Genomic DNA, 12,212 nt, shown 5'->3' with positions numbered 1-12,212 from the left:
GTAATAGTAGTAGTTGTTGATGATGTAGTAATAGTAGTAGTAGTTGTTATGGTAGTGATAGTAGAAGTAGTAGTTGTAGTAGTAGTAATAGTTGATGTAGTAATAGTAGTAGTTGTTGATGATGTAGTAATAGTAGTAATAGTTGTTATGGTAGTGATAGTTGTAGTAGTAGAAATAGTAGTAGTAGAAGAAGTACAAACTAAATGTTAGTGAAGGATAGACTTCAGTTCTTTATTGTTTGTACCAGACCAAATTATACATCCGCAGTATTTTACACCTGTAGAATATGACAGTTGTGAACTTTCGGTTTTAATCTGAAAGGTTCAAGCGGGAACAGTTGTATTCATTAATGTGACGTGTGAGACCGGTCTGACAGCCGCACAGCATGCCGGGACGTGTAGTCCGGCTGCGGAGGTGGATCTGCGGAAGCTTCCGCTCGGTGGCGTCACACATGAGCAACATGGCCCCCGGTAGCCGGGCCGCCGCGGTGCTCGTCCTCTCGCTGCTGTGCCTGAGCCGCGCCTCCGTCTCCACCGAGCACTTCTCCGCCCTGACGCTGTTCAACAACGAGCTCCACCGGCAGGGCTGCAGCTCGCTGTCCGAGTGGGAGGAGTACGCCTCCGACTGCGGTAAAGTGCCTCTGCGTCGCCGCCACTTCGCCACGTCCTCCCCGGCACTGCCGCGGAGCCTCCCGGCTAGCTTAGCCCCGAGCTAACGCTGGCTAGCTAGGCTAATAACAGCTAATGAATGTCAACAAGCGGTGACAGAGCACAGGAGATCAGCTCGTGCTCTCACTCTATTAGAGGCTAAACTGGATTTTAAAGCAAGAGTGGAAGACAGAGAAAATGGAGATTATTTTAATTTGAGTGTAACATTGAAGAAAACATCCACATTGAGGTTTATTAGAGCTTCTCTGGAGAGATTTAGACCAAACTCCTGTCAAAAAACATGCAATTGTGTGTGAATTCTACACGCACACACCCACATACACACACCCACATATACACACACACCCACATACACACACACACACACACACACACAGGTATTAGTAGCACCCTGCTTAGGAATGCTATGCTAGTGCAACAGTCCTGCAATAAATCCTCTATTCACCAAGGTTATAATGCTCATTTATCATTGTAGGATAAATTATGGTGCTGTTGAATTGTGTTGCATTATTAAGTCACTCTTGTGTTGACACATGTTGCGCTGACAGGTGTTTGTGTCTCCTTATCTGGTTTTAGGAGGAGTTACAGTTATTTGGCTTATCAATGAGGACAGGCTAAATAATAATAACTTATCTGTGTAATACAATTCAACAGTACTGCAAAGAATCCTTTATAATGTCCATTTGTTATTATACAAATATAATGGTGGTTAAAATGTATGATAATGGATCAGAGGATTAAGTTTATGGTGCTCACACAGAATGACAGATATCTGACCTCATACACAATCCATAAAGATGAATCACCACCTCTCTAAAAACAGCCTCAGCAGAAACTGCAGTTACAACCTCCATGAAAGGAGGATTTATTGCAGGATTAGACTTCATTCATTTCTGCTTAGTGTTCCTAATAAACTGCCAACTGGGTATTAATTATGCACAGAGCTGTAGCTTCTGTTATATCCCAGTTTTTATGGCTCCCTGTGTCGTTGCATTTCGGTGAAAGAACTGTTTGTACAGGCGGACGTGCTGCAGCTGATCTGCTGCTCCGTGGTCGAATGAATGTGTGTTGAAATGCAGAGATATTCGGATTCGGTAAAATTCCACAGTACCTCTACTTCTTGCATGTTTGCACCCGAGTGGAACCTGTTTGATGATCAGTTCATCCGCTTTGTGATCTGGTTGCAGCGTCTCAAACACGACGGTCGGCTGATACCATTTATCATATCTGATGTGAAACTAAAAAGGTTGGGTTTTTCAAAAGCTGGTAGATAAAAACCTCACTGTAAAAGAGTCAGTGAAGAATCTACTGATTAGCCGATGTCCTACGTTTTACATCAGATAAATTAAGAGACATGATGTTATGATTGCAATGGTTTTCTCTGTGTTACAAACATGTTTACCCTCAAATTTGAATGCAACTTTGAAAACCAGTTATTTGACAGGATGGGAGAAGTTAGTAACTTCCCTTTTTGTTTGAAAAAGTACAAATCCATTCTCATACAACGGTCTGAAGTGCATTAAGTAAAGATTGTGTTGTGAACATTTGTCTTTCAGAGTCATCAATCTTACAGTTGGAAGACCCAGACTGTGAGGAAGGAAGCAACCCGCCCTGCGAGTCAGTCTTCTCACTTAATGCCGAGAAAATCCTGGTGAGAACACACACCCACTCACACTTACACTCACGCATACACATAAACACACTCACACTCACACTCACACTCACACTTGCAAATCAAGCGACACCGTATGTTAGAGATGAATACGTTAAAAAATGTTTTAATCCAAGCTGAAAAATATTGCTTCACCGGTGGAGGTTTCAGCTCTGCTGCACCTCAGACTTGCAGCATCTGTCGTTTTGTGTGATCAGGAGTTTGTTGCACTTGTAGAAGCACTGGACGTCAAGTCGAATCATATTTCAAAGCCTGAAAGTGAATATTTCTGGATGAAGTTGAAGTTAAGCAGCATAAGTGTGGAAAAGAGAAACAGACCTCGGACATTTGACTGTGTCCCAGTGCCTGAGTTTGTCGTTTTGATGATTTAGCTACTGTTACTTGTTCTGCTTGTGCTATCTGATCATCTACACAAAACCCCAAATGCTGCCACGGCAACATTTGCATCCTGTAATGGTAAACACATTGCTCGGTGTAACCTTGAGAGACGCTGAAAAGCTCATTTAAAATCCTTTCACCTTGAAGAAATGTCCTTGATAAATGTTTCTTTCAAAGAGCCTTGAGCCTTTGTGTTGTAATGTGTTTATCTTCACTTTGTCACAGTGACAGTTGTGTAGTTTCCTTCCTGTGCTGTCCCCTGATGTTGTTTTTTTTTTTTTTCACAGAACCAGGCCAAGTTGTTTATAGAGCAGAAAAAAATCCCCTTCCCTGTAGTGAACCACAACACGAATGAAGAACTTGGTAAGTTAGAAAGTTGATCACACAGAATGCATCAGAAACTATTTATGCTGAACTGAATAATTTGATTTCATCATCATCATCTGTCCTCTCGTTGCAGCTATAGGCTACGTGCTGATCGGCAACGGTCTTTATGATGAAGCCATCAAACATTTCTCCCTCCTCCTACAGGTGCGTCTGCATCCAGTTACTACAACTCTGTAACAACTCTGTTTCTGTGGGCTCAAATCAAAGACTGTATATAAAGATGGACGTCTGTGAGGCTGGCTGTAGTATTAGTACTAAAAAGTCAAAGGACTTGTCAAATAATTGTCTACAAAGATGGTTTCTGTCATTTAAGGTAGTTCTCGTCACACTGACCCTTTGTTTCAAGGGTTCAAGTTTGATTTTAATGAGTTGTTTGATGCTATAAATACCTCGGTACCATGATTCCATCCCTTAATCGCCTCTGCACAGACTCCAGCTCCAAATTACTTAATCGGTGCCAGATGGCAGAGATCGTGTCAGGGATCTTTTGGCTTCATTTCTGGCTAGTGGGAGGAAGTGGAGATGTGCCGTCCATCTTTATTTACAGTCGATGGGTTAAAACCAGTAACATCTTCTTAATGATTAATGTCTTTCACACAGGGTGACCCGGAGCTGGTCAGTGCCATTTATGGGAGAGGGATAGCTTATGGAAAGAAAAGTCTACAGGTGAGTTGCTTCAAAATATATATAGTATATATAGTAAAGGTCTTTAGATTATTCATAGCAGTGAACTCATACTTATTAATCTATCCTGTTTGTGTCTTTATATTGTTTGAATTTAATTCATTTTCCTAGTCTTGTTTAGTTTTGTGCCAAAATGGTCAATTTAAAAACTGATTAAAAAACAATTCTACTCATTTTCTGAAGCCCACAACTTTATTTGGCGGCATAGGAAGGTTTTTATGTTAATGCGTTTAGTTTTATTTGTCTCAAAATTAAGGGATATATATATATATGCACATAAACATTATACCAACACAATATAACTGCCTTCGCTCTGTCCCTTTGCCAGGACATAAAGAATGCTGACTTGGCTTTGTACGAGCTCAACAGAGTCATCACGCTGGAGCCAAACTGGCCAGAAGTCTACGAGCAGAGAGCCGAGGTAAGAGCCGTTCAGAGCTCTGGTGCCAAAACTTCCTCTGAAGTTCTTCCAATATCATACAAAGGTTCTTTGAATGCTCCAGTGGAGTTTTTAATTGACACAACACCCTTTACAGTCATCAGCTCTTTGCATCGATGGATTTAATGAAGCTGATAAAACCATTAAACTGATTTGATTTTCTAATTAAACAGCAGAAACTATGTTGCTTCATGTGAATGGATTGTGCACAGCTTGAAGTCCAAGTCTCCATTGTTCCCTCAGGGTTGTACGAGGGGTGGTGGGTAGACCAGTAGACCGTCAGAGGGGAACTGTGGGCCATGTAGGGATTTTATCGGTGAGGAGGAAGATTTTGTAAAGGATGCAGAACTTGACAGGAAGATGGATGAGGGTGGGGGTGATGTGCTGCCAGGGCTCCGTCAGGGTGAGAACCCTGGCAGCTGAGTTCTGGACATACTGGAGCCGGTCCACGTCCTTGCTGGCAATACCTTGGACATGATGTTTAATATTTACTCAGCCTACATTACCATAATGCGTGTTGAATTGTGTGTATGTGTCTTTAGATCCTGTCTCCTCTGGGTCGGATCACTGAGGCTCTGGGGGATCTGACCAAAGCCATCCAGCTGCAGCCGTCCGCTCGCCTCTACAGACACAGAGGAACGCTGCTTTTCATCTCAGAGGTTTGGGGATTAAACTCCATCCATGTGCATGTTTGTGAACATTTACATCTGTGTGCTGACGCTGTGTTACACTTTCCCACCAGGACTACGTGGCAGCTATGGAGGACTTCCAGCAGTCTTTAGAGCTGAAGAAGAATCAGCCCATCGCCATGCTCTATAAGGGCCTCACCTTCTTCCACAGAGGCATGCTCAAGGTGAGCTCTTCAGTGGCTCATTGATTTTTTAAATGTCTTCATTTCCTCACAAAACTTGGACTAATACTGCTTTTTAGTTTGATTATTAAAATAACAAGTTTGTATTTGTAGCACCAACCTTTTTTTAATCTGTCCTCTGAAGAAAGGACCACAAGATTCTCTTATATCTTTCTCCTGTCATGTCATTAGATGTCAAAGACGTCCTTGCACAATCAACATTTTATCAGCACAAACTGTGAATCTGCTCTTTGTCGGTAGAGTCCTTTTGTTTGTTCTCTTCATGAAAGCAGGGCTCACATGGTCATACTTGTTTCTATCTTTGATGCTGCTGTGTGTAAAGAGTTTGCAGTCTGTTCTAAAAAAGGTCCGAACGACCTGCTGAGTCACAGCTTACCCTCTATCTACATGTTCCTGGTTGCGGTTTCCTTTTTGTGTCGGCAGTGTGTGAAAGGTTGCTGTGTTTTCTCTCATCAGGAAGCCATCGAGACGTTCAAAGAGGCGCTGAAGTTCAAGCCTGACTTCATAGATGCCTATAAGAGCCTAGGACAGGCCTACAGGTACAGCAGTGGTGTTGTTTCTTGATTTCAAACAATAATAAAACAGTTTGTCCTTTTTATTTAGGAATATGAAAGTCCCCCACCTTTCCTGCTCTACTAACAATATTTCAACCCTTTGCACTTGGTGTCTTCTTCCTCTTTTCAGGGAGCTGGGGGATTTTGAGTCAGCTATGGAGAGTTTCCAGAAAGCCCTCATGTTGAACCAGAACCACATCCAGTCTCTCCAGCTCCGAGGCATGATGCTCTACCACCACGGCTCCCTGCAGGAGGCCATAGGCAACTTCAAGGTAGAGGAATCACATGACTCATCCAAACTGCACTTTAAGCTACACAAAACACCTATAATTCCAACAACAGATGCACAGTTCACTCCTCATGTTCTCCTCCTGTTCTGTGATTCTTCAGCGGTGTCTTCAGTTGGAGCCCTACAACGAGGTGTGTCAGTACATGAAGGGGTTGAGTCACGTGGCCATGGGGCAGTTCTACGAGGGCATCAAAGCTCAGACTAAAGTCATGCTGAACGATCCTCTGCTGGGACAGAAGGCCAGCTCCGAATACCTCAAAGTGAAATACCTCAGAGGTCTGTGTTTCCCTCACACACACAAATAAACAACAAGAAACCCCTGGTGGTAGTTATTTTAGGTGATGTCTTATGTTCTCCCTCTGCTTTGCTTTTTGTTTTTCCACCAGAGTACTCTCGCTACCTGCACTCCCACCTGGACATCCCAGTGGCCGAATACAACGTGGACCAGGATTTACCAGGAAACTTCAAGAACCACTGGGCCAAGAATCTGCCTTTTCTAATAGAAGACTACGAAGAGCAGCCCGGCCTGCAGCCACATATCAAGTAGGTTGGATCAATAACGGTTTAACAGAGCAATACACTGGTTTTTATTCTTATCCCTGTTGTTAAAAATCCTACAGTTTGCCCTTCACTTCACCTCCAGTGTGTCGTCTGGAGGAAATCTGCTAAATCTGGTTCCATCACCACCGAAATGTCTTGAGCTGCAGTTAGTAGCAGTTGGTCTGAGCTCAGCGCCGAGGCAGTCAGTGTTTTGTGGTTGAAAGCAAACACCTGCGGTCTTTCCACATGACTTTAAAGCTCAAATGTTCTTATGCCTCTGTCAGCAAAATGAAAATAGTTTCTCTGGTCTCATAAACACGTTTCAGAAGTTTGACAGGTAGCCGCAGTTAAAAAAATCTGCCCACTCCTCATGAAAGCTCTGATGAAGCTCATCCTCGGTGTCCTCCTCTTCTCTCTGTGGTTTGCAGGGACGTGCTGCCGCAGAACTTTGACAGCTACAGCAGTGAAGTTCAGAAGCTGATATGCACGGCCGACCATCTGGGGGCGCTAATGCAATATGACACTCCTGGTTTCCTACCGAACAGGCGGATACACAGAGGTACCAGGCACAAATGCTGCAGCTCATAAAGATCATTTAGGTTTTAATAACCGGGGTGAATAAATAATGTACATCTTTTTTCAGCCATGGGTTTGGCTACGCTGGAGGTCATGCAGGCCATGCATCGAACATGGAGCAACTCCAAAGTGCGAGTCAACGGCAAGACCAGGCAGATGCAGTGGAGAGACATGTTCGATATAGCTGTTAAATGGAGAAGGTGAGAGGGAGCAACTGAAAACAAAACTATTTAACGTGAACGGATTCATTCTGTTGGTCTCTACGTTTTTCAGGAGGTCAGAATTATTGGAGAGAAAAGGGCAAATTACTTTAAATAACAAGTGTTGTAATAAACTTTATAGACTGATGTAAATTGACAGTTTAAAACAGCGACAACCGATATATTTTACTGACTTCAAAATAACAGACGTTTTAGTATTATATTACTGTTAAAGTAGTAGTGTGACTGTGGTTTGGCCAGATGAGCTATTACCAATACACATAAAAATGTGTGTCTACATATTCCAGGAGACGTTCAGGAGCAACTGTTAAATCGTTAATGTCTCCAGGAAATAACCCTGAGGGATTTAGGGATAAATACAAATGTTCATTTATGATTGTTACCAGTTCCTCGTGCTCCGACTTTCCAGAAAAAAGTTATAAATTATTCTAGAGTTCAGCCATTTTAATCTGGTTTTACTTTGTGAGAACCAGAAAAGTTAAATTTATTAACTGGGGAGTTAATCTCTAAATTCACTCCCACAGTTTCATCATAGCATCATAGAAAAAGAACAAAGTGAACCTTGTACCTATTGAATTTCCCTGTGACTAACTCCAACGGGCTTCTCTCTGTGTTCGTAGGATCGCAGATCCAGACCAGCCAGTTTTGTGGTTAGACCAGATGCCAGCCAGGAGTCTCAGTCGAGGCTTCAACAATCATATCAATCTCATCAGGTAACGAGCTGAGACCCCGAGGACGTGTTCACACACTCATGAGTCCCTCGAGTGACTGGAATTTCCTCGCCTCCTAGACTCTCATCGTTTTAGTCCAAAAATATGTGTTTAACATTCAGATTTTCACTTCCTGTCGCCTTGTTTCCGACAAGTTGACTCCTGCTATTATGTTTAAATTTGCCCTTTGATCTCCTTTTTTCCTCAGGGGACAGATTATCAACATCCGATACCTGGCTTACTTCGACAACATCCTGGACTTTATCAAAGACAGAATACTGGTGTACCACGGGTGAATTACAGCTCAACCTCTTTCCTTTCCTTCACTGAAAAATACATGAACTCAAATGCTACGACAAATCAGCCGAGCCTGAACCCTGTGATTTCACTGCCTTGATGTTAATACACTTCCTACGACGCAGCATTATGTAAATCATTCTGTCCTCTGGGCTTTATTCATTTTGCAGGAAAGTGCAAATGTGTGTGAATGTTTGTTGTGTCTGACGTTTGTGTTTTTGCTGCTTCTTTTTAACAAGTGTGTGTTTTATAATGTCTCCCAGGGCGTACAACCCCAGAGGTTTACTAGAAGTCCGACAGGCTCTTGAAAATGTCAACAAAGTAGAAGATCTTCTGCCCATAATGAAGGTAAAGAGGAGGAGAAGAACACAAATAACGTTAGCGAGAGTAAATGAACTGAAGATGCAATAGATTTAGTCTCAGATTTATATCTAATCTTTATTTGCACCTCTATATTGCAAAACCTCGGTATCTCCCCCGCCGTTCAGCATCCAAAACCCAGGAAGGTCATGTGTGTGTGTGTTTGTGTTTGTTTTCTGAAGCAGTTCAACAGTAAAACCAGAGATGGCTTCACAGTCAACTCCAAGGTCCCGAGCATGAAGGATGCTGGGAAGGAGTACGACGGTTTTACCATCACCATCACCGGAGACAGGCAAGATTCGTCTTTTATTCATATGTTAGCGTGAGATTCTATAGTTTTACACACGTTCTTCAACACTAAGCTGAAGAAAATCTGTTGAATTTAAACTTATTATTGCAGCAAACAACTAAGCTTCCCCAGAGGACCAACAATCCACTTAGGAAACTACATATTAATCTACCAGGTCCAGATTTTAATGCAGATCTGCTCCAAATTCCACACATTATTCCCATAAACAGGCCTTTTTTCATCAAGATCCATGAATCATTCCCCTGGAAATTGGTTTTGATGTCAAAAAAATTGATCAACAGACCAAAGGACAGGGGTGAAAACATGACAATGACAATTTAGTTTTCATGTCTTCTCTTGTGCTGAAGCTTTCCAGTTCATTTGGATCATGATGAGCGAAGAAGCCCAAGTGACGTCTAATTAGTGAATAGTCTGTCTTGTGTGTTTCTGTATCTTAGGGTGGGCAACATGTTGTTCTCAGTAGAGACGCAGACGACAGAGGAGCGGACCCAGCAGTACCAGTCAGAGATCGAGTCCATCTATAAAGACCTCACAGCCAAAGGAAAAGCTTTGATGCTGTCCACAGAACTCGGGGTAAGATTCGTCTAACTGGGAAACTTTTCCCTCTGTTTTACGTTACTGTAAATGTACTTTTTGAATTTTGGACTGTTTCTGTTAAACAAGAACTTGGAAGATGTCATGTTGAAGTTTTGGGGGAAAAAAAGAGTCTGTCTCTATGAACAATAAAGGGAAAAATATATATTTTAATGTTTTTCGATCTTCCACCTCTAATTTCTTCCCCTTTCCTCTGCATGAATATCCCAGATTTCAGTTTTCTAGACAGGAAATTAATTCTCTGGACGATATTACAATTATTTTACAATTAGATCACTTTACAGTATTGAGCTGAACGTATTTCCCAGCTGCTTTTTGCACTGTCATGTCTCACTTCAGTGAGTTACAGACATTAGAGAAACATTATCACCCCCTTGTTGAAACAGAAATGAGAAATCAACACCGCTGGGAATCAACCCTGCCTCTGTTCCTCCTATTGTCTTATTTAAACAGATAACACTTCTCCTGTTGTAACAAAGAGACGTGGACACTCACTCTGAAACCGATACCTGGAACCAAATGAACGTTCCTCTTGTCTCTTCCTATTGTGTCTGCACCCTGTCTGGATAAAGTGTAAATGAAGGATGTGCACAGAGGAGACGTGTCTGTAGAAACTGTCTGTGACCGTAAAGTTGACTCTGATTTGTTCCGTCAGGACGCAGACGCCTTGTGCAACCTGATCCTCTCCTTGGTCTATTACTTCTGCAACCTCATGCCCCTCTCCAGAGGATCCAGGTAAATTCCGTTGAAGGTTAAAACATTGTCCACAGTTGTTTATTCAGTGAGAGACGGTGAGTTGCTGTTCTGCCACGATGTCCTCAGTGACCCGGGTATCGTAAATACACAGATAAACATGTAAAACAAAGTCCTTCATCCATGACGTGTTTGTCCTCAGTGTGGTGGCGTACTCCGTTGTGATGGGGGCGCTGATGGCCAGTGGGAAGGAGGTCGTCGGTAGGATCCCTAAAGGAAAGGTAACGATAAGGCTCCTTCACATGAATGTCCTGTTACAGTTAGTCTTCATGTCTGAATAAACACCCGAAGCTTTTTCAACATCCTCTAAACCGTTGGGGTTGGTTTTGTTTCAGCTGGTGGATTTTGAAGCTATGACCACACCGAGTCCAGAGAGCTTCAGTAAAACAGCGAAGATCTGGATGAATCTTAAAAGGTGGGAAGTTATTCTTCTTACCTTTCCTTCCTGTACTGTACTTTACCTTTTACTCTCATTTCCTTTCCTTATGTTACTGAACTGAATATTTTCCTTTCCTTTCCCTCTGTTTTGTTTGATTCCATTTAGTTTATTTCCTTGTGTTAATGTTCTGTTCTTTACCTTACCTTTCCTTTCCTTGTCGTACCTTTCCTTTCCTTGTCTTATCTGACCTCACGTCTTCTCGTCCTCCTCAGTTTACCGAGCTGGTACCAGAGTCTTCCATCTGTAGCAGAGACGTTCGCGTCGACCAGGACGATGATCGAGGTTCTAAACACAGACTCGTCTTCACACTGTCCAAAGAAGTCTTAACACGACTTCTCCACCGGAGACGGGTCTGTTCGATGAAGTCTTAATGATGGAGCTTCTACACTGGGCAGAACAACGTGACTTTCTTCTTCTTCTTCTTCTTCTTCTTCAACCCAAACCGAACCGGACTAAGATCAGAGTCTGTTTCCCGACAAAGTAACGACCATTATTTGGTTTTTCAAATTAAAACCGCGATTAGTTTCATTTCGGTATCCAAACACACTCCTGCTTTGTTCTCTGTCATCTTTCCTGAAACGCTTCTTCGCACATGACCCCTAACGCCACAGTTGCAAAGTTTATTTCTCATTTTAAATGCATCGTAGTGAAATGTTAAAAAGCAGTTTACTATTATTACCTTTAATTCTATTTTAATCACCACCACAGTAAACAGCAAAGAGCCACAGTTAGTGAGACGTTTCCTCAGTTAGTTAATTAAACATCTTGGGCTGGAAGGAAACGAATACTTAATTTGTATAAAAATGTGGTTTTCTGTTGAAGTTTTTCGGATACACGCAGATTTTTTTCAAAGTACATATGTTCATAGAGTTCAATAACGGATCAGTTTTAACGAGTACTTCATATTTGGCGTCTTTCACAACGATACTTTGGGTTTGTCCCCGTGTTACCACACTGTTAGTGAGAAATGACAGAGAGCATTGAAGCAGGATGTGTCCGTAAGCAACCCTGTAACCTGATTTTCTCTCTCTCTCTCTCTCTCTCTCTCTCTCTCTCTCTCTCTCTCTCTCTCTCTCTCTCTCTGTCTCTCTCTGTCTCTCTTTCTCTGTCTCTGTCTCTGTCTCTCTCTGTGTCGATCTCTCTTTTTCTCTCTCTCTCTGTCGCTCTCTCTCTCTCTCTCTCTCTCTCTCTCTCTCTCTCTCTCTCTCTGCGTCATCGGCCTCACACTCAAACGCCCAAAGCACAAAACTCATCGGCATGAACAATCTGTCATCGCACAGACAAAATCCCTATATTTAGTTCACCAAGAATGTTGAATTTTATCTTCAAGTCTGGAGATTTAAGTTTTGAATCGACAGCGTTATGTATTAAAAGTTTTTATTTAAAATTGAAGATCGTAATTGGCACTTTAAACTTCTCCTTAGTTAAACCGCTGCTGTGCTCCGGCCCGACAGCAGAGAAGGAGCTGAG

The 12,212-nt window shown here is 42.4% G+C and overlaps 1 protein-coding gene across 3 annotated transcripts; it reads left to right on the top strand.

The window, feature by feature from the left end:
* Positions 1–383: 383 nt before the first annotated feature.
* ttc13 (tetratricopeptide repeat domain 13) lies at positions 384–11,257 on the top strand. 3 transcript variants are annotated; one of them, XM_034579981.1, is made up of 23 exons: positions 384–629; positions 2,225–2,319; positions 3,006–3,081; positions 3,179–3,249; positions 3,706–3,771; positions 4,118–4,210; positions 4,771–4,887; positions 4,971–5,081; positions 5,556–5,638; positions 5,784–5,925; positions 6,044–6,218; positions 6,329–6,485; positions 6,911–7,041; positions 7,126–7,258; positions 7,900–7,992; positions 8,198–8,281; positions 8,550–8,634; positions 8,832–8,938; positions 9,394–9,529; positions 10,206–10,285; positions 10,446–10,524; positions 10,639–10,718; positions 10,955–11,257. In XM_034579981.1, exons 1-23 carry the CDS (start codon positions 386–388, stop codon positions 11,067–11,069), a joined length of 2,553 nt encoding a protein of 850 aa, XP_034435872.1. In that variant the 5' UTR covers positions 384–385; the 3' UTR covers positions 11,070–11,257. The 3 variants fall into 3 exon arrangements, with proteins under 3 accessions (XP_034435872.1, XP_034435871.1, XP_034435873.1); XM_034579980.1 differs by having other exon boundaries at positions 8,829–8,938; XM_034579982.1 differs by lacking the exons at positions 10,639–10,718; positions 10,955–11,257 and having other exon boundaries at positions 8,829–8,938; positions 10,398–10,524.
* Positions 11,258–12,212: the final 955 nt, after the last annotated feature.

The sequence above is a fragment of the Hippoglossus hippoglossus genome, chromosome 24, assembly GCF_009819705.1.
Source record: "Hippoglossus hippoglossus isolate fHipHip1 chromosome 24, fHipHip1.pri, whole genome shotgun sequence".
In the NCBI taxonomy this organism is placed as follows: Eukaryota; Metazoa; Chordata; class Actinopteri; order Pleuronectiformes; family Pleuronectidae; genus Hippoglossus; species Hippoglossus hippoglossus.
This window is presented reverse-complemented; position numbering and strand designations above follow the sequence as displayed.